General features: G+C 55.5%; 1 protein-coding gene across 3 annotated transcripts; it reads left to right on the top strand.

Annotated features, from left to right (window-relative positions):
• The first annotated feature begins 1,234 nt into the window (after positions 1–1,234).
• On the top strand, positions 1,235–19,995 carry LOC111151650 (calcium voltage-gated channel auxiliary subunit beta 1). Of its 3 annotated transcripts, none has more exons than XM_022509778.1 (14): positions 1,235–1,506; positions 3,994–4,080; positions 7,196–7,315; positions 8,380–8,502; positions 9,058–9,194; positions 9,412–9,488; positions 10,921–10,940; positions 11,201–11,281; positions 11,691–11,749; positions 11,939–12,048; positions 12,176–12,327; positions 15,845–15,940; positions 16,380–16,565; positions 18,993–19,995. In XM_022509778.1, exons 1-14 carry the CDS (start codon positions 1,423–1,425, stop codon positions 19,455–19,457), a joined length of 1,797 nt encoding a protein of 598 aa, XP_022365486.1. In that variant the 5' UTR covers positions 1,235–1,422; the 3' UTR covers positions 19,458–19,995. The 3 variants fall into 3 exon arrangements, with proteins under 3 accessions (XP_022365486.1, XP_022365485.1, XP_022365487.1); XM_022509777.1 differs by having other exon boundaries at positions 15,845–15,941; positions 16,354–16,565; XM_022509779.1 differs by lacking the exons at positions 10,921–10,940; positions 18,993–19,995 and adding an exon at positions 9,954–10,108 and having other exon boundaries at positions 15,845–15,941; positions 16,354–16,670.
• Positions 19,996–21,759: the final 1,764 nt, after the last annotated feature.

The following is a 21,759-nucleotide window of genomic DNA, read 5'->3' as shown; positions in this document are numbered from 1 at the left end:
GCAAGGGGTAGAGAGGTAATAATTCCTCCTGGAATTATGAGAGCCATGAGAGACTTCTGTTCAGCGCCTTACAGCATCTCCAAACACCCGAGCAGTCCAACATTTGATTTCATTCTCCCTCATCCTCCTAATAATCCCGGGAGACAAAGACACTACAGTACCAGCAACCCCATTTTATAGAAGTGTAGTTACTTGTCCAGGGCCACGTGACCGAGTGAGCCTGAACCAAATGGACACCAGAGCTGTTGTTGTTAACTCATCTCTATGTCCAAGGTTGGACTCTAACTCACCACCCTGAGATCAGGAATCACATGCTCAAGGGACTGAGCCAGGCAGGGGCCCTAATACCAGAGTTTTTGCCTGAGTCCCTTACTCCTTTTCTCTCCATAGGTGGTGGTGGGTGGGATCCAGGCCTTGGATATTTGACCCCAAACCAAGGATGAATGGGGAGCAATTCTAGGTCAAAAGTCTCTAGATCTGATTTTAGCCACTCTCTCAGCTCCACATTTCTCCCTCCTTTTTCCTCTCTCTTCCAAGAAACGGGCACCTTGCCTTCTGGAAGGGTCTGGGGAGATATGAGGGACAAAGCCAGAAGAACTCCTGGGTCCTTGGGATTTCTTATTGCTCTCTGTGTTGGGACTCCCTTTGGACACTCTCATCACCCCAGCCTCAGCTTCAGTCTCAGACTGCCTCCACCTCCGGAGGGCATCATCCTTTTGGAGGCAGAGGGGCCTTTCTGTTTGGTTCAAGGCAGCCTGTGACCACACTGGGGAGAAAGGAGTTAAAGCCGGGTCCCAGGATCAAAGAGGGAAGTTCCGGCGGCCCACACTGGAGTGGAATGGGCAGACCCGCGAAGGGAGAGCGGTTTGGGACGAAGCGTGGGGCAAGGGGGGGGGTGCGTGCCAATCCAAGCTTCACCTCCAGCGGCGCTCGTTATCCACCGGTAAACCGCGGTCCCGGGTCCCTGCCCCAAGGCCAGGCCTCACTTTCCACCCGACTCCCCAACCCAGAGTGTGCCGCTCTCACCCGAGGCCAGTTGGAGGCTGGCGCTGACCCACCTCCGAGCCCGGAGGGGCGTGCCTCCCTTCGGCCGCCCTCCCATTGTCTGTGCGGAACCCGCGGAGGGGCTGCGAGGGGCGGGGCCGGGGCGGGCGGAGGGAGGGCGGGCGGAGGGAGGGAGGGGCAGGTGGGAGCGGAGGGGGCGGGGGGAGATGCTGAGGCTTCAGGGGCGGAGGAGGCGGCGGCGGCAGAGGAGAGAGCGGGAGGAGGGACGCGAGGCAGGAAGAGGGCAGCCGAAGGCCGGGCCAGGTGGCTGGAGCGGGCACCGGCTGCGCTGCGCTGCTCTCGGTTCCGACGGCCTCTCTCATGCGCTGAGGGCGCCCGGCTGGGCCGGACCGGCGGCCGGAGGGGAGGCTCCTCTCCATGGTCCAGAAGACCAGCATGTCCCGGAGCCCTTACCCACCCTCCCAGGAGATCCCCATGGAGGTGTTCGACCCCAGCCCGCAGGTGAGGTGTGGTAGCCGGGCCCGAGGGCAGGGGGCCGCTCCCGCGGACCTTGTGGGGTCGGCTCAAGGGACGCGGGGAAGAAGGAGTTATGTGCCCGGCGCGGAGGGGCGAGGGGCGCCTGCGCGCCCCCAGTCCCTGCCAGTTAATGATTGATGGGCGCTTGGCCTGGAGTTGGGTTGCGGTTTGGCGGAGCAGGGAGGGGGCGGTCGGGCAGCCTGTCACCCTCGCCTCCGCTCCCTCGCGTCAGTGTCCCTGCTGCTCTGGTACTGGCTCCAGGGCTGGAGAGTGGGGGTACTGGCGGGGCATCCAGGGGTTGAGGGAGGCGAGAGAGAGAGCTCAAGCAAGGGGGCGACGCAGAGCACGGTCGGGGGGGGGCCGGGGGGGGGGGGGTGGGGCGGGGGTGGCACTGGGAGATGGCCGAGGCGGTGGTCAGGGCGGTGCCAGCAGGCCTTCGGAGCCGCAGACACGGGCCTTTCGAGGGTGGGGAAGGGGCCGGCCCCGGGCTAGGCCCCCATCCTGGCACCTCAGCTACATCCTCCTGTTGGACCGCTTCCCTCTCCCAACACCCACGTTATCTTTCCTTCTCCACTCCCCGCCCCCCCCAGCCTTAGAAAACGCCTCCAAAGTTTGGAAAGTTGGATGGATGCCAACTCACTGTCCTGGAGGGGAGAAAGCCCTGTTACCTGGGGGTTGGGGGGGGTGTCTGCAGCCCACCCCCAATCACACTTTGCGGGTGCCTCGGGTTATCCCCAGGAAGGGGTGTTCTTGGGTGTGGTGCGGGCCCACGGAGTGACCAGCAGGGTCTGGGGTGACTGGTCAGAGTCTAGGGTGGTCGCGCCAAGGGATTTCTCTAGGACAAGGCCATTCTCCAATCTGGCAACATCCCAAGGGTAGGATACCATTAACTCTTTTCTTGCTGTGACCAGCCTGGAGCAACTGAAACCACCATGAAAATGTGGGTTGATGGTCATGTGGTGGGGGGGGGTCAGGTTAGACCTAAAAATACCTCTCTTCTCCACCCTAGGCCCCTTGGAGCCTGGGAGGCAGCTGACTGGGGCCTTCCTTTCAGCTGTCCCTTGTCTCTCTGGGTGCCACTCCCTTTTTCCATCCTGGGGTGGTGGTGATGGTGTGAAAGAGAGTCTGGGGCTCACTGGAGGATTCTCTTAAGTTTGTAAGGATCCTCAGTCCTAGAGGTTGGGTGTGTGTTTGGTTTGAGAGAAGGGGCTGGGAGGGAGGAATTTTGAAGGGTTCCCAGGTACCGTTCTCTCCCATCTTCCCATGCTCCTTCTTGTACTCAGCCCCAAGGAACCAGAGACCCCAGTCTGATCATGTTTTATCTAGCTTCTTGGGCAAAGAAACTCTAGGATAGGGGCTGGGGGCAAAGGTCTGGAGGGCCTGAACCCCCCATCATCTCTCCCCAACACACTCTGGACTGGCCTGGGGCCAAGTGTGTATGTGAGTTAGGGAAGGCAAGGATGAGCCCCCTTGACAGGAGGCCTGGAAATACCTGAATGTGTGGCTGCTCGAGAGGTCAGGCAGTGTCTGCTCCACCCAAGCCAGAAGCCCAGCCAGTGAGGCTGAGCTAGCCTACCCCCGGGCCTTGTGAGGGCTGTGTCCTAGTCTTGTCTTGGGGCAGGGCCAAGGAGCATTCAGATTGATGCAGCCTGGTGGGAACTGGTTATGGGCAGTGGCTGCCAGGGGTTAGAGAGTGGAAGCTTGAGTCCTCTCCCCCTTGGGGAGAGGTGTGACCACCGTGATGATGAAGAGGGGCCTGAGAAACAGTCCTGCTAGTGTTGGTGGGGAGGGGGTTTGTGTTGTCAAACCTGCCCCCATGGCTCTGGGCTGGGTTGGGGTTAGATGTTTCCTTTCCAAATACAGTTAGTTCCATGCCCCATCTCTTGGGCCCCCCTTCCCCAGAAATCTGGTTTTGGGTCTTCAAGAACCGAGAGTTGCCACTCCCCTCCCCACTCTGCAGAAAAATGAAGGCAAGATTCGGGTTCAGGATAAGCCAAGCTGGGCCCAGGTTGGCGATTCCTTGTCACTCTGGGGGCCAGGCACAATCAGCCCCCCTCTGCTCCAGCGGAGGGGGAAAGGGCGGGGTACTTTCCCCAGCTCTCTCTGCCCCCCTCACACTGCAGGCAGCCTCTCTCTTCCCTGGAGGATGCCTGCCCAGCATCTTAATTAGCTTTGCTGCCTAATGAGTCTCCAGCTTCTCAGCGCCTCCCTGTTCCCAGTATCTCTGGCTTGGTTTGGGGGTTTCTGGGTGTGCTTCCTAAGGTTCTCTCCCACTGTTCCCCCACCCCAAGGCTGTGGTCTGGGCCCTCCCTCCCCCTGGGCTGTACCATCTCTAGAAGAAGATGGGGGTGTGGGGCTGCTCAGATCAGGGAATGATATTCCCAAAGCTTGGCTGTAGCTCTGGGCCTGATGGGATGAGGGTTGGGAACGGCCCTTTCTGATTCCACTCTTGTCCATTCCTGGCTTCCCCAGGGCAAATACAGCAAGAGGAAAGGGCGGTTCAAAAGGTCGGATGGGAGCACGTCCTCGGATACCACGTCCAACAGTTTTGTCCGCCAGGTAATGGGGAGGCTGGGCTCAGAGGAAGGAGGTGGGCTGCTTGGTGGAGACCAGCACTGGTGAGCTGGGGCTGAGGCTTTTCTCCAGGCACCCTCCCCCTGTCATTTGTCACCTGGCCGGAACCACCCCATCACCCTTCCCCCGGTGACCTCTCCTATACACACTGTCAGCCTGCACCCACTCCCTCAGCCCCCGCCCTGCCCCTCCCCCAGCTCCAGGCACCAGCCCCTGCGGCCTGCCTGCGTCATCTCATTCAGGGACAGCCTGGCCTGCCTCCTTCTAGCTTGCTTCGGGCTGTCACCCACTCCCCCTGCCGGCTGTCTGCTTCCATGTCCTCCCCCAGAACCTGTGACAGCGTGGGGTAGAGGCAGAGCCTAAGAGATGAGGAGCCAGGTCCTTTGGGTCCCTGGAGCCCTGGTGAGGTATGGCAAGGAGGAAACGCTCTCCTGCCCGTCCAGCTGACTGTTTTTGACTATGCAAAGAGAAAGTGTGTTGGAGGGGGTGAGGGCAGGAGGGGGTTGGTTTTAGAGAGGACTATAGCCCAGCACCACTGGCTGCAGGAGGCTGGATAGCTTTCTGGGGTCTTTTCTCAGTCAGGAAGATGCCATTCTCCTCTCTGTTCTCACTCTCGACCCCAAGCCATCTCCTCTCGACCCCAGGCCATCTCAGGCTCAGGGAGAGGCAGCCAGAGAACCATGTGGTTGCTATGACTACAGAGCATCTCAACAAAACCTGGTCTCCAAAAAAGGCGAGAGAGCCTTGGGATCAGACGAGGAAAGGGAATACATCAAAAGGGGAAATGGGCAGGGCATATGAGGGCAGAGGACAGTAGGGAGGTCAGCCCTCCACCTCCTCAGGCTGGATAGAGAGGGTGATGCCCGGCACACCCACCGACTGATTCCAGGTTGTGGAATGAGGCCCTTTATGACTCTTCTGTCTCCACAACACTTGGCACATGTGAGCCCGGGCCTGACTTGAGAGGGTCAGACAAGGAGCGCTTCATCCCAGCGTCTTCTAAGTACACAGACAGGAAGTTCTTTCTTCAGTCTTTTCCTCATCCCTCCTGTTGCAGGACTGGGCCAGGGCCAGAGCCAGGAGGAATGATGCTATGCTCGGTGTAACTCCTCTTGACAGAAAAGAGCCCTTGGTTCCTTCATTCAGTGTTTGCCCCCTCCCCCCCCAGGGCATCAGACCCCCAGCCTTCAGTCCTTCCTCCTCTCAGCTCCCTAGCTCTGACCCCTAGTAGGTGGCAGGGAGTTGGGGGGGGCAGGCCTTGCCACATCTCTGAGCTAAATATACCCTAGCAGTTTGCACATGTAGCAACTCTGCTTGTAACCTGAGCCCCCTGGGGGAACGGGCAGTTTGGGCCACCCCCTAGGCCGGCAGGGCCCCGCACTGAGGGCGCCGGGATGGAGGCGCCCAGCCGGACCCTCGAAGTGGTGAGCTAGGGATGGGGTGGGAATCGGGGTGGGTGGGAGCAGGCCCAAAGGGATAGCTGATGGGGGGAACCCTCACTCTAGCCTGTCTCCTTGCTTCCTCTCTGTTACCCTGCTCCTGCCAGTTCTGATATGTCTACTGCGTGCGCGTGTGTGTGAGTGTCTGCACGTGTGCATGCACGTGCATGCGCGTGCATGTGTGCGTGCGTGTGCACGCGCGCATCTCTGTAAGGATCAGTAAATGCCTGTCTCTCACGCTGTCTCTGGGTCTGTTTCTCTGGCTCTCTGGGCATCTGTCTCCCTGATTCTTAGTGCTCTCATCAGGACGGGTGGAGAGTGGAGATGAGCTGGTTTTCACCCTCCTTCACTTTTGTCTTTTCCGGCTCTTGTCTGTCTTGTCTTGTCTTCCGGCTCTTCCCAGCCCAATCTTGCACCTTCACAAGTCTCCCATTTTTGTGATTTGGCTGGGAAAGGAGTGGGCAGCCTCCCTAGCTAATGACAGGACCCTCTGGGGAAGTTGGGACTTTATTTTCTCCCTTTCCCAGGTCCCCCAGGCATTCCTGGCCAAGTGACACTTTCATGGTCTCAGGAAAGACCCCTGACATGGGTGTAGTCCAGCTCTTCCTCCGCATCCCCTCCTGCCCCTGTCCCCACACCACCCCATTTGTGTAGTCACACAGATGCGCACCTCCTGGCTCCTGCCCTCATGTGCCCCACACAGTCAGGGACATTCACACCTAGGGTGCCCCCGCCCCCCGCCTCCTGGCTGTGCTTAGGTGCACCTGTCTGCGTTCAGTTGTGCATATCCAGCAAATACTGAAGAACACCCTCCTAAATGCACTCGAAGTTGCACACCCAAGCACGCCCGTGAATAAGCATGTTCATCGACACTTTGGGTCTTACCCATGCGCCTGCATCCCTGAGGGAATTCCTTGTGCTCTGGGATGGTCCACATGGTCAAGGCCAGCTTCCTGGCATAGCCAGACTTGTGGACCCGCTGAGACCCTAGCAGCCAGCAAGGCCTGCCCCATGTTCTGTTCTTCACTTGCCTCTTTTGCCTGCACTACCTTAGGAATCTTGGGTTCTCTTTTTAGATCTTGTAAGAGCCTGAGGATTGGAGTTCCTCTGATTCTGGCTAGGGAAGTAGGATTTTATCTCCTCTCACCTTTGAGCAGAAGATAGCAAAATTTTTGGTGGCCCCATCCTGCAGAGCACGCCGCCTGCTGCCAATGGTGCAGAGACCTCAGGCCTGTGCTAGTGGCTACTGTCCCTGGAAGGACTCAGTGGGCTTCTCTTGAGTCTGTCTCAGCCTGTGTGGTCTTGGGGACAGGGGAGGGAAGGAGGAACAGGGAGTGGAGACTCGTCCCCTGGCACTCCTCCCCTGCACCCTGCCCCTATCAGGTTCCCACCCCTCCCTGGGCCCCAAGCAGCTGTCCTGGGACCTGCTTTAACCCCCTGCTAGCTGCTATCACCCTTCCTAGGGCCACAGTTTTCCCAGGGGCCTGCCAATCTCAGTCCCTGGTTCCTCTCATCTAAATACCACCTTTTCCTAGCCCTTGTGGCATCACGCTGGGGTGGCTGGGGCTTGAGGGATCCATGATGGGTGGCCCCTCTGTGCCTTCCAAGGCCCAGGAGCCGGGAGGCAGTGTGGGCCCTGAGTCAGCCTGGTCTGTTTTTAGGGCTCGGCAGAGTCCTACACCAGCCGACCCTCGGACTCTGACGTGTCTCTGGAGGAGGACCGGGAAGCCCTAAGGAAGGAGGCAGAGCGCCAGGCATTAGCCCAGCTTGAGAAAGCCAAGGTGAGAAATCCAGAGTCAGGGGGCTCTGCTGGCGCTATTTCCCCCACCCCAGGCCTTAGAGATGGGCCGAACAGACCCAGGGTCAAGTTTTGGCCCTGACACTTCTCAGCTGGTATACCCCAAGGCCTTGATGTGCCCCTGTCTTAACAGCTGTAAAATGTGGGCTATACTACTTGCCTTCTTGTGTAGTATAATAGGTGCTTAATAGTGTTGCCAGACATAATAGGAACTTGAGACTCTCCACTTCTTTCTGGAGTCCATTGTGTCCTGGGCTGATCCTCATAGCTGCGTGATCTCAAGCGAGCTGCTTAACCTTTCTGAACTTTGGTCTCCTCATTCATTAAAATGAAGATAATAATAGTAGTTAACATTTATTTATTTATAAAGATTTTATTTATTTGACAGAGAGAGACACAGTGAGAGAGGGAACACAAGCAGGGGAGGTGAGGGAGGGAGAAGCAGGCTTCCTGCCGAGCAGGAAGCCCAATGCAGGGCTCGATCCCAGGACCCTGGGATCATGACCCAAACTGAAGGCAGATGCTTAATGACTGAGCCACCCAGGTGACCACCACTTTTTAAAAAAAAATTTTAAGATTTAATTTAATTTTTGTTTTTTTAAAATAATCTCTCCACCCAATATGGGGCTCAAACTCACAACCCCAGGATCAAGAGTCATGTGCTCCACTGACTGAACTCGCCAGGCGCTCCTAGCAGTTAACTTCTAAGGTTTTTGTGGCGAATAAATGAGGTAATCCTTGTAAAACATGTAACATGGGCCCTGGCACAGTAAATGTAGCTGCAGTTATTATTATTATTATTACTAATATTCTTTCCAGATGTCATTCCAGACTACTACATCCAATCCCCAGTGGCCCCCTCCATTCTGAGAAGGCCAAATTCTATTTTTTTTTAAACTGTGAAATTTAACATATATACAGGAAAACTACTTAAACCATTCAGTATACTTTCTAATGATCAACACAGAAAATCTCCACATCATCCCCATCCCGTACAGTACATTGTGGCTTAACCCTCCTGTTGTCATTCTCCCTGTGCACCTCTAGACCAAGCCGGTGGCATTTGCTGTGCGGACAAATGTCGGCTACAACCCATCTCCTGGGGATGAGGTGCCAGTGCAGGGAGTGGCCATCACCTTCGAGCCCAAGGACTTCCTGCACATCAAAGAGGTGGAGAGAGCACTTGGTGTCTGGAAGGGTGGGGGCGGGGGGGGGTGCCGGGTAGTGGGTACCAGGAGAGGGGCAGCCGGAGCTCTAGTGGAAAAAGATTTCTGAGCCTAGCAGAACTTGGCTGAATCTGCTGTGTGACCTTAGAGAAATCTCTTCCCCTCTCTGAGCCTCTAATTTTCATTGGTAAAATGGGGTGGCGATGCCGAGGTCACACGGCTGGCTTTCGAGAGGGTTTGGGATAAGATCTGTAAGGGGAGTGGTAGAGTGCAGGCACATGTGGGTGTCAGCATTTGCTCCTCTTCCTGCCTTTCCAGGGCGCGGTGAGCCCATGGTGGGATGAGGATCTGCTGGGGGTGGGGTGATCTGTGGCCTGAGTGGATACAGGTCCCGGGGTTGTTCTGAGACCTGGGGGCTGGCTCTTTGTGGGGTGGGGGGGGGCACCCCCTGGGGAGGCTTGGCAGGTCCCGGGGTGGTTTCCCTCTAGGGTGGCTGCTGGCTTGCCCCTCCAAGCTCCCTTTTGGTCTCTCCCACCCCACCTGCTGTGGCTGTCCACAGAAATATAATAACGACTGGTGGATCGGACGACTGGTGAAGGAGGGCTGTGAGGTTGGCTTCATCCCCAGCCCCGTCAAGCTGGACAGCCTGCGCCTCCTGCAGGAACAGAAGCTGCGCCAGAACCGCCTCAGCTCCAGGTGTCTAGCTGGGGACCACAAGGGGGCCCTCCAGCTGGGACTCGGGGACAAGGGTTGACCACTTGCCCCAAGGGCCCAGCCGCCTGCAGGTGTCACCCGTGGGGCTGGAGAATCTCCAAGGGGAGTGGGGGGCAGGCAGCCTGTGAGAGAACAAGCTTCCCCCACCCTCACGCCCACCCCTCCGCTCACAGCTCCATTTGCCTCTCTGCCCACACAGCAAATCAGGTGACAACTCCAGTTCCAGCCTAGGAGATGTGGTGACTGGCACCCGCCGCCCCACGCCCCCTGCCAGTGGTAAGAGCTGCTGCCACCTTGGGGAACTGCGGGGGTGGGGCTGGGGAGCTCCTAGGTGGGGTGGTCTCCGCACTGCCTGTCCCCTCCTTTCCATGCAGTAGGGGGCGCCCCAGTCCTGAATCCTCCAAACACACCCAGCAGTATCCGCGCCCCCCCCCCCCCCCCCCCCCCCCCCGACCGGCGCGGGCCCCCCCCCCCCCCGCGCCCCCTGTGCAGAGTAGGACCCCCCCCATGCTGGGCCTGTCGGAGCCCATTCTCTCATGTCTCTCCTTCCCCTTTCTTTGGGAGCTCCATCTCTCTGCCTGACTCCCCTGCCCCATCCCCATTCATTTCTTCTAGCTCTTTTCCATTCACCTCTTCTTCTTTCTTTTTTCCCCATCCCATCCCTGCCTTCTGTACTTGTGTCTCCATGTCCATCCACTCCTCCCCACCTCGCCTCCCTCCTCTCTCCTGACTGCGGTCCAGGTAATGAGATGACTAACTTAGCCTTTGAACTAGACCCCCTAGAGCTAGAGGACGAGGAGGCAGAGCTTGCAGAGCAGAGTGGCTCTGCCAAGACTAGTGTTAGCAGTGTCACCACCTCGCCACCCCATGGCAAACGCATCCCCTTCTTCAAGAAGGTAATTCTTGCTGGGTTCTGGCAAGAGGGCAGGGGGTCAGGGCCCAGCTCTTTGGCAGTGGGAGGGGCCAGAACAGATTCAGATGCAGCTCTGGTCCGGTTCTTTGGGGAGCAGGGCCTCCTACCAAGGAGCAGGGAGAGCTGGCATGGCACCAGGAATAGGCACGTCCAGCTTAACGTACCAGCCCACCCTGGCCCACCCCCAGGAAGGGATGTTTCCTGCAGTTGAAGCACCCCTTCCCTTGGAAGGCTGTACCCTCTTGCCCCAGCACCACGGGAAGCAGGGGCCGGTGGTAACAAAACTGGGATGTTCCGTGTCTGCCCTCCACCCCCGTGTGTGATGGGGAGAGTGGAATGGTGACCCCTCTTTATCTTTTTTGGACGCCGTGGTGCTAGGGTGTGCACATGGGGGTCTACTGGCTGCACAGTGGGACAGTTTAAGGAACGCTTACAATGGGCAGGTTGGACTGCGCTAGAGGCAGGAGATGGGGACCAAATTATGGGCTGTCACCCTTTCCAGAACTTTTCCCAAGACCCAGAAAGGGGAAGGGCATGTCAGAATATTCCCAAGTCCACTGGACTGTCAGTCCTTCTCCCAGCCCTGATCTTGGGCCATCTTTGGCTCCCCCTTGGCACGGGGTCCCGTCCCCTCTCTCTGGCTCTGTCTGTCACTAACACGCATGCCTTGTTATCTCTCCTCGTCTGCCCGCTCTCCCTCCCTCTCTTGTCCTGGCTCCTTCCTTGCCCTCTGCCCCTGCCTGGGTACCCTCCCCCTCTCCCCTGCTCCCCACTCTTGGCAATCTCTGGACCCAGCCAAACAGAAGCAGAAGTCGGTGAGTATCACAGCTTTCTGTGTCCCCCTCCCCACCCCCTGGGATGAGCTAGTGGGACCTTCTAACACCCATTCTCGTCCCCCCCCCCCCCCCCCCCCCATTTCCCTCACCCTGGTTCTCCTTGGCCATCCCTCCTGATCCCTCTCATCTGGGCTCTGGGAGTAGGGGGAGGAGAGGATGCATGGGGGAGCCTGGAGGCTGGGGAAGAGGGGCTAATGCCATCTCCACTGTGGGGTTCCCCCTCCCTGCTTCCACCTCAGACAGAGCATGTGCCCCCCTATGACGTGGTACCTTCCATGAGACCCATCGTCCTGGTGGGACCGTCGCTCAAGGGCTACGAGGTAGGAGCCCATAGAGGGGAGTGGACCCAGAGGGGCCCAGACCTCTAGAAAGATGCTACAGAAAGGTTCAGACTCCAGGGAGATCCCCTGGAAGGGCCCAGATTCCCAGGGTATCTCTCCAGAGGGCTACAGACCTTCAGAGAAGCCCCCAAAGGGGCCTGACCCACAGGGAGACCCAGAAGGGTCTAGTCTGCCTCCCCCAAGACACCCCTGGAGGGTCTTCCCAGAGAATCCACCTAGAAGAACCCTTGGAATCAGAGACCCCATTGGAAGTTCCTCAGACCCAGAAGGAACCCCCCCACTTCCTCCAGGGGCCCATTTATCTCAGGAATTAAATAAGAAAATGGAATATGAGGGTGTACGTACTTAGACACCTGACTTCCTCCCCCACCCCAACCCCCAACCTCAGGTTACAGACATGATGCAGAAAGCTTTATTTGACTTCTTGAAGCATCGATTTGATGGCAGGTAAGACCCTGGGAACTGGCTCCCCACTCCCACTGTGGTCCTCTGCTGCTGGGGATGGGCAGGGTGGGTTTGAATGATGATCCTGGGCTTCCTTGGACTGAAGGCTAGGAGGAAGGCCTGGAGCCTGGGGGCATGGGCAGGGCACTCGAGCCCACCCTGACCCCTTACTCCCCTTGCTCCATCCCTCAGGATCTCCATCACTCGTGTGACAGCGGACATTTCGCTGGCTAAGCGCTCGGTCCTCAACAACCCCAGCAAACACATCATCATTGAGCGCTCCAACACACGCTCCAGCCTGGGTGAGCCCACCCTGCGATATGGGAGGGGAGGGTGGAGGGGGTGCATCTCCAGAAGGGCTGGATTGTCTGTTGCCTCTTGGGGAGGCCCTCCTGCATTCCCCCTTCCCCATGACTCTGTGCCCTGCAGCTGAGGTTCAGAGCGAGATCGAGCGAATCTTCGAGCTGGCCCGGACCCTTCAGTTGGTCGCTTTGGACGCTGACACCATCAATCACCCAGCCCAGCTCTCCAAGACCTCACTGGCCCCCATCATTGTTTACATCAAGATCACCTCTCCAAAGGTGGGTGTGAGAGCCTGACCCTAGTGGGGACAGGAGTGCTCTGGAGTTGGGTGGCCTGTATTTCAGTCCCAGCAACTGCTTATTAACTGTGTGACCCAATCTCCCTGAGCCTTATTTTCCTCCTCTGTAAAACTCCATCAGATGGACATTGTGAAAATCAAACCTAATGTGAATGCTTAACACTTAGCAAAGGGTCTGGTATAATGTGCCCCATTATGTATTAGCTGGTATAAGTATCATTGTGGGGTGATGCAGGCCAGCCCCTGTCTCCACTCTGGTTGACCTCCCGGCCTTGGTCCAGAAAACTGGGGGGTTTTTTTTGGTCACAGTGTCACCCAACTACTTGGCAGTTGGGAGGTCTTTTCTGTCATTTGATTTTGTCCCTTTTTGCTGCATTGCCCTCGCTTGGACCTTGATAGAGATGAATCAGGAGGAAGGCTGATTTACTTCTTTTTGGTGTTGCAGCTCTGTGAGTTTCCCCTCCTAGGCATTAGTGGGGGTTTGAGAAACATGGAGGGCGAGTTCAGGTGAAGGATTTGAAGGGAGAAAACAGCATTAGGTTCAAGCCTTTGCCCTGGTTGACTTATTCATTCATTCATTCATTCATTCATTCATTCATTCTTTCACTTTTGTTGTTTGTTTGGTTGTTGTTTTGTTACTGAGCTTGGGATCTCTGGAGGATTTATTTAGCCTCTGAGCCTCAATTTCTTCACCTGTAAAATGGGAATTAAAGTCCCTCCCTTGTTATTGTTGAGGGGATTTGAGGTAATGATGGAAAGAGCCCCGAGTTCTGTCTGATTCATGACTGACAACCAAAGGTGATATCTGTCCCCATTTTAGGGGCGCCTGGGTGGCTCAGTCATTAACTCAGGTCATGATCCCAGGGTCCTGGGATCGAGCCCCTTTGGGCTCCCTGCTCTGTGGGAAGCCTGCTTCTCCCTCTCTCACTCCCCCTGCTTGTGTTCCCTCTCTTGGTGTGTCATTCTCTGTCAAATAAATAAATACAATATTTAAAAAAAAAAAAAAACTTCCCATTTTGGAACACACCCAAGAGCGGAACACCCAGGTACCCTGACCTTTCTGAGTCCTAAGTTTCTAAGGAGTAGAAAGGGGAAGATAAGATTGAAGTCCTCCCTGGGGTGGTTGAAAATATCTAATGAGGGGCGCCTGAGTGGCTCAGTGGGTTAAGCCGCTGCCTTCGGCTCAGGTCATGATCTCAGAGTCCTGGGATCGAGCCCCGCATCGGGCTCTCTGCTCGGCAGGGAGCCTGCTTCCTCCTCTCTCTCTGCCTGCCTCTCTCCCTACTTGTGATCTCTCTGTCAAATAAATAAATAAAATCTTTAAAAAAAAAAAAAAAAAAAGAAAATATCTAATGAGTTAATGGATACAAAAACACTTTGTGAGCTGGGAAGTGACTGATCCTTCCATTTCTCCCAGGGGCACTGACCGAGGTGAAGGGTGGGGACTCTGGAACCAGGGCACCCGGAGTTAATGAACCAGCACTGCTACTCCTCGCTCTGTGCTCTTTGGGCAAAGTCACCTAACCTCTCTGTGCCTATTTCCTTGCCTGCAAAATAGGAATCCTCATGTGGTGGTTGTGAGGATGACATAGGTGGATTAAGCATGCAAACCCGGACCTACTAAACACTATATCTATTCTTTTTCTTTTCTTTTCTTTTTTACTTTTTAAAAAAGATTTTATTTATTTTTTATTTGACAGACAGAGATCACAATTAGGCAGAGAGGCAGGCAGAGAGAGAGGAAGAGAAGCAGGCTCCCTGCTGAGCAGAGAGCCCGATGCAGGACTCAATATCCAGACCCTGGGATCATGACCTGAGCCGAAGGCAGAGGCTTTAACCCACTGAGCCACCCAGGCGCCCCTTTTCTTTTCTCTTTTTAAAGATTTTGTTTATTTATTTGACAGAGAGAGATAAGCGAGAGAGGGAACACAAGCAGGGGGAGTGGGAGAGGGAGAAGCAGGCTTCCTGCCTATCAGGGAGCCCAATGCGGGGCTCGATCCCAGGACCCCGGGATCATGACCTGAGCCAAAGGCAGATGCTGGACTGAGCCACCCAGGCACCCCCCCCCTTTTTAAAGATTTTTGTTTTGAAATAATTCCAAATCTAGAGAAGGGTTGCCAGAATAGTTCCCAGGAACTGCCATTCTTTGAAGGCCCTTCATTCAGATTCAGTAATTTTTTTAACAGCTTTATTGAGATCATTCACACACCATTCAATTCAGCCATTTAAAGTATATTACTTAGTTTTCTTCAGATTCACTAATTGTGAACATTTTGCCACATTTACTTTATGTATGTGTTATGTATATGTGTATTTATATATATTTTTTCCTTCTGAATCATTTGAGAGTAGGTTGAAGATACCATACTATGTCTTTATTCCTAAGTATTTCAACGTGTGTTTCTTAAGAACCAAGAACATTAATCTACATCACCATAGTACAGTTGCCAAATTCCAGAAATATTTTAGTCCTTCATTTTTCAGTTGCCCCAATAATGCTCTTTATGGCAGTTTCTCCCTCAATTCAGGATCACGTGTTACATTTAGTTGCCTTATCTCTTTAACATTCTTTTTTTTTTTTTTTTTAGATTTTATTTATGTATTTGAATGAGAAAGAGCTCGAGTGAGAGAGAGAGAGAGAGAGCACAAGCAGTGGGAGGCAGAGAGGCAGAAGGAGAGGGAGAAGCAGACTCCCCACTGAGCAGAGAGCCCTACTTGGGGCTCAATCCCAGGCCCCCGAGATCATGCCCTGAGCCAAAGGCAGGTGCTTAACCCACTGAGCCACCCAGGCGCCCCTCTCTTTCACATTCTTAAACCAGAACAGTTCCCCAGCCTTTCTTGGATTTTTACGACACTGCCGTTTTTGAAGAGTACAGACCACAGACTTTGTAGACTGTTCCTCAGTGTGGGTTTGCTTGATGTATGCTTGTGATGAGGCTTAAGTTTTGCATTTTGGTGTGACGTGTCTTTCAAGAGGCTCGAAGTGTCTGTTGTGCTGTTGGTGACATTAAGTTTGATCATTTAGTGAAGGTCATGGCTTTCTCTTTAGTTATTATTACCATTATCATTACTGCTGTGGAGATGAGAATAATAATAGTGGCTCCCTCGTGAGATATTATCAGGACTAAACCAGCTGATCATGTGGAAAGCACAGAACAACGCCTGTTCGCAGCAAGTGTCCCATCAAAGATGGCTGCCGCTGTTCCCATGCGGATGCCTGCCTGGACAGTGAAGGCTGTAAAGGTGACAGGGATCTGGAAGGTGAATCACTGCCTTTCAGAGAGCCACTTCCCAGGAGAGGCTGGCATGAGACCCGGGAGAGAGCCTGAGCATTGTGTTAGGATGGACACAGGCCTGGCGAGGTCATTTCGGAAGAGGTGGTCAGGGCTGAGAGTCATCTAGTGTCCCTCCCTCCCTCCCTCCCCGGCCCTGACCTGCTTCTCTGACTTGGTGCACTGTGAGATCCCTCTAGCTCCTCTTCTCTCCCCCCAAACCAGGTACTTCAGAGGCTCATCAAGTCCCGAGGGAAGTCTCAATCCAAACACCTCAATGTCCAAATAGCGGCCTCAGAGAAGCTGGCACAGTGCCCCCCCCGTGAGTGCCCAGACCCTGGGAAAGGGGGGATATTTGGGTTCTCCTGTTTCCTCTGGCCTGCATGAGAGACAGAGTCACCAGGAGTACCAGGGTGGGGTCTATGGGAGTGAACTGGTCTTCCGGGAAAGGAGCGCCGGACAGGCAGTCAGAGATGGCTTTGAGCCCCAGAAGCCCAGTTCTGTGTGGGGCATCAAGCCAGCCTCCAGACTTGGTTGCCTTATATCTAGGACGAGAGGGTTGGACCGTCTGGGTGCCAAGACCTTTTGTAGTTCTGCCAGTGTCTATATCTGAGAGTCGTCCTCTTCCTGGACATCCAGAGGTTTCTTTTTAATTTTGTCCTTCAACCCTTTGACTCTACCCACTGCACCCAGGCCACACCCTCACCCCCTTGGTCACGCCCGGCTAATCCCAGCCCCGCCCCTAACCCCGACTCCACAGGAAATGTTTGACATCATCCTGGACGAGAACCAATTGGAGGATGCCTGCGAGCACTTGGCCGAATATTTGGAAGCCTATTGGAAGGCCACACACCCGCCCAGCAGCACTCCGCCCAATCCGCTGCTGAACCGTACCATGGCTACTGCAGCTCTGGCCGCCAGCCCTGCCCCTGTCTCCAACCTCCAGGTACAGGTGCTCACCTCACTCAGGAGAAATCTCAGCTTCTGGGGCGGGCTGGAGGCCTCGCAGCGGGCTAGGTCCGTGCCCCAGCAGCAGGAGCATGCCATGTAGGTGTCCCACCCATCTCCCCTTCTGTCCAAGGCTCGGAATTGGAGCTCAGGGAACATGGGGAAGAAGGGAAGAGGTTTATTTTGTAAAAAATGTGGTGAGTGGCAGCTTCTGGTGTCTGTGTTTTTTGATGGGATTGGGGTGGGGGGTGCCTCCCTGGGCCTGTCCTGTCCCATAAGACTACAGCTGCTGCCCTAAGGGCTTTTGGATATGAGGCCTGATTGGGGCATTATTATAAGACAGGTGATTAGGAGAAAAACATATGGAAGACTGATATTTTCCTTCACTGGACTTCACAGCCATTTTGTTTTTATTTTTTAAATTTATTTATTTATTTATTTTTAAGTAAACTCTACACCCAAAGTGTGCCTTAAACTCACAACCCTGAGATCAAGAGTTGCATGCTCTACCAAGTGAGCCAGCCAGGCGCCCCCCCACCCCCATTTTAGACCCAACAGAGCAAGGCCTGTCAGCCCCAGGCAGTTCCCACAGAGTAGAGCCATTTAACCCAGAGAAACCGTCCCTTCTCTCAGAGCCCTAATCCCAGGAGTTTCCTGAGAGGGGACCCAGAATGAAGCATCTTATGTGAGTTGATGCCCTACCTTCCATCCTTCTCCCAGTGAAAGAGATTCTGGGAAAGGCCCTCCTATGGGGGCCCTGCCCTAGGCTGGACCTCCTCCCCTGGGAGCTGCTTCCCATCTCTGAGCTCACACCATTAAGTATTTGATTCTAGATTAGAGCCAGGAGAAAGCCATGAAATCATTCTAAAACCATTGCTTTTCAGATTTGTTTTCAGTAACAGAGCTCATTTGTTCATTGAAACTTTTTTTTTTTTTTTTAATTTTTTTGGGGGGCGCCTGGGTGGCTCAGTGGGTTAAAGCCTCTGCCTTCGGCTCAGGTCATGATCCCAGGATCTTGGGATCGAGCCCTGCATCGGGCTCTCTGCTCGGCAGGGAGCCTGCTTCCTCCTTTCTCTCTCTCTGCCTGCCTCTCAGCCTACTTGTGATCTCTGTCTGTCAAATAAATAGATAAAAAAAATTTTTTTTTTATTTGTTTGACAGAGAGGGAGATCACAAGTGGGCCGAGAGGCAGGCAGGTGGGGGGGGTGGAGCAGATTCCCTGCTGAGCAGAGAGCCCGATGCGATGCGGGGCTCAATCCCAGGACCCTGAGATCATGACCTGAGCTGAAGGCAGAGGCTTAACCCACTGACCCACCCAGGCACCCCTGTGTACAGCTTTTATGTGAACATACATTTCCATTTCTCCTGGATTAATACCTAAGAGGGAAGTTGCGGGCTCATAGGGTAGCTCCCTGTTTAACTTCATTGAAACTTCTAAGGCAGCTCAGTATATAAAGTGTCCTTGCTCTGCTCGGAGGGGGCTGGTGGCTTGGCTTCCATTTCGCCTCCACAGGGACCCCTGAAGCACTTCTGTGCCCTTCCCGCCACCTCGGGTCTCCAGAGAACAGCTTGGAAACTGCTGGTCTAATCCCCATCATACCACCACAGAGAAACTGGGCCATAGAGAGGAGAGTCATTTGCTCAGGGTCACACAGCTTGAAGTGACAGGGGATGATACTAGAACCCAGGCCTTCCTGCACTCCACTCAGCTGCCTCCGTGGTGGCTGTGACCATCAGATCGCCTTTATGTGGCATTTGAAGCTGAAGGTGTTGGGCCACCTCATTGTCTCTGGGGACAGGGGAGGGGGAGGGGATTGTGTGTGGAGGGGGTTGGCGGTGGAGACCTGCCAGCTTTCCCCAGGCTGCTGCTTTGGTTTTTTTGCTGGGGTCAGGGCAGGAATCCTATCAACCTTGGAGACTTTGTCCTCTGGCTAGGGAATGGAGAGGGGAGGTGTGGGGCTGTGGAAGCCTGTGATTAGGGTCTGGTTTGAGCTGAAGGAGCTGGGGTTAGTGAGCTCAAACTGCAATCCCCTTAGTATATTTGGAAAATTGGGGCAGTGACTAACTCAATCAACCACTAACGAGTGGCAATGCTAATGAGCTGTTAATGATGATTTAGCCCAAGACAGCATTAATGACGTGCATTGAGGAAGCAATGACTAATTATTCATGGGCTTTCTACCATGGTTACCGGAAGAGTTCATGGCTCCTCATGTCTTACAAAGGTTGGGTGCCTCCTGTCCCAATAGAGGAGCAAAGGCCCTGAGGTCTGTCCTCTGGCTGGGCTGTAGAGCCCTTTGCCCAGCTGCCCACCCCCTTTAGCCAGGCTGGATGTCTTGGTGCCATCACTAACCTGCCTTGCTTTGTTGTGTCTCTCTCACCCCTGCCTGATCTGCATGGTGTGTGCTGTCCGTCTGCTAACCAGGGACCTTACCTTCCTTCCGGGGACCAGTCGCTGGAGCGGGCCACCGGGGAGCACGCCAGCGTGCACGAGTACCCCGGGGAGCTGGGCCAGCCCCCAGGCCTTTACCCCAGCAGCCACCCACCTGGCCGGGCAGGCACCCTGCGGGCACTGTCTCGCCAAGACACGTTTGATGCCGACACTCCTGGCAACCGAAACTCTGCCTACACGGAGCTGGGAGACTCATGTGTGGACATGGAAACGGACCCCTCAGAGGGGCCAGGGCTCGGAGACCCTGCAGGGGGCAGCACCCCACCGGCCCGGCAGGGATCCTGGGAGGATGAGGAAGAAGACTATGAAGACGAGCTGACCGACAACCGGAACCGCGGCCGGAATAAGGCCCGCTACTGCGCCGAGGGTGGGGGTCCCGTTTTGGGGCGCAACAAGAATGAGCTGGAAGGCTGGGGGCGAGGTGTCTACATCCGCTGAGAAACAGAGGCCACGCAGTGGGGGGTGGGGAAGGGCTCTGAGCCCCGGGGAGGTAAGGGACCGAGGGGCTCACCACCGGGGGTGTATCTTTCCTCCAGGGGGCGCTGTCTCCCTCTCAGATGCCTTCACCGGATGTTTGGGGTTTCTTTCGTGGTAGCATCCTAGCTCCCGGGATTCCCTTAAAGCCTGGCTGTAGGTTTTCACCTACCTGGTGTGGATGGATGGGGGGATGCCCACCTTTCTGCAGTGTCCCCTTTCCCCCGCTTCAGGGGGCTCTCTCCCCTCACTCCCAGAGAAAAGGTGCACTTCCTTAACTCTTTCTACTTGGGGCTCTATATAGGGGTCCTAAATGGGGTAGCCCTTTCTTTCCCCAACCTGGAGTATTTGGGAAGATTGAGGGGGCTTTTCCTGGAGAGGGAGAGCATAGACTCCTTCCCATGAGGGCTGTCTTCCCCAAACCCCAGATCCAGGGTCCCTCCCCGTGCCCACCTCTCTCCCAGCTTCCTGGCACTATCGTCTGGTGGGTGAAAGGTAGAGAATGGAAGCCCCATTGGGAGCTTGTCTTGGGGAGTGGTCTGGGTAGAGAGCGGCAGGCATCAAATGTCCTGGCCTCTGCCAGAGCCCGACCTGGACCCCTGAAGAGCGGGCAGCCAGAGACCCTGCTACCCACCCCTCCACATCCATGCCTTGGCCTTCACCCACCCCAGGAATGAGCTTTGCCTACAACCTCCCTTGCCTACTGCCATCAGAAGAGGGGGCCCCTCTGTGTCTGAGCCCCCCACCCCGTTTCATCTGGGTATGGCACCCGTGGAACACTAGTCCGCCTCATTTTGAAACCAAAAAACTGCTCCTTCACTATCATCCAGAGGCTCCAGGGGAGAGGCCCTGCAGGTTGGTGCCCAAGAGGTGATCACCACCCCAGGGGTCATCTCGGGACCTCGGATCTCCCCTGGGGGGCTTGGCTGCTGCTGCTGTTCTATTTGCCTCTTGTGATCCTGTCCTATACCCACGTCCACTCCCCCCAGGAGAGGCCTTGGTACCCCCCCGGCCCCCCGAGTGTTCCTCAGCCTAGCATCCCTTCAGCCCAGCAGCCTTGCCCCTCCCCAGCACCCAGCTGGGCCAGAGAGAGCCGATTGTGCCAACGAGGACTGGGCCCTGCCCGGCTGCCCGCCTCAGGGATGGGCCCCTTATGCCTGTCTCGCCACCTCCTGTGCCAATGTTGTCCCACCCCCCCCACTGGGGGTGGGGTGCAGCTTCCACTCACTGGTTAGAAGACACCACTGCCCAACCTTCCTCCCTCTCTGTCTGGTGTCCTGTGCCCCCATCTGTCTGTCTGTCCATCTGTACTCTCCTAGAAGTATTTGGCCACATATAAAACCGCCGTCATGTCCTTTGCAGCCGCCTCCTGAGCCTGGTTCTTCGTTCCTGCCCCGCAGCAAGCCTGGCCCCCGTGGGAGCTGCATGCAGGGGAGTGTGAAGGGGCGGGTACGAGAGGAAGCCAGGCCCCGAGCTGGTTATTCAACAGGATAGAGTGCTTTGTTTTGCAGCTCTCTCAAGCATCACAGTCAAGGCTGATGGGAGCTATCTGGCCAGTTTCAGCCACAGCTTCCCATCAGCCTCAAGTCTTACCCATTCCCCCATAAGTAGAGCCTGGGAAAATGGGAGACTGAGGTGAAGTGGGGTGTCACAGGCGTTACTCAGTGGGTGAGATCCAGTTTTTCTGCTCCTGTGGGCTCAGCCCAACCAGCACTTCCTGAGAGTGGCTGAGTTCCGTCTGGTGCCCTTCTCCACTGATGCCCTGGCTGACCAGCTTTGGGGGATGAAAGAGGTCTACTTTGGGGGGCAGAGAATGGAGGCCACCCCAGCCCCAGCCCGATAACTCAAGAGTGAGAAAGTCAGCAGGTGTCTATGTCAGTTCTGTCATCACCAGCTGGCAGGATGTGGACCCCAGACTATTGTCACCGCTGGCCCGTGTATCCTGCCTCATGTGGCACTCAAACCATTTCTCCACTCTCCTTGTTTCTGGGGTGGGGAACCTGGAGGACTAGAGTTCTTGGGTCCCTCACCTGTATGTTATTGCCCTAAGTGCATGTGGCCGGGGGTTGGGGGAGTGTAGAGGGCAGCAGCCATCTAGACCTTCCAGTTGAAAGGTTAGCAGACCCAAGGAAAGGAACTGGGCAGGTCCGCAGGTCAGGAGGCTGGCCCAAGATCCCAGGGAGTTGATGGCAAAGACTGCTGGGATTGGAGTCCAGTCTCTGCCTCCCAGCCTAGTGTTCTTACCCCACTGCCTTTCAAAGGAGTC

The sequence above is a fragment of the Enhydra lutris genome, unplaced genomic scaffold, assembly GCF_002288905.1.
Source record: "Enhydra lutris kenyoni isolate GAN:26980312 unplaced genomic scaffold, ASM228890v2 scaffoldscaffold26, whole genome shotgun sequence".
Lineage (NCBI taxonomy): Eukaryota > Metazoa > Chordata > Mammalia > Carnivora > Mustelidae > Enhydra > Enhydra lutris.
The sequence above is the reverse complement of the archived record's forward strand: the minus strand, read 5'-3'. Positions and strand labels throughout refer to the sequence as shown.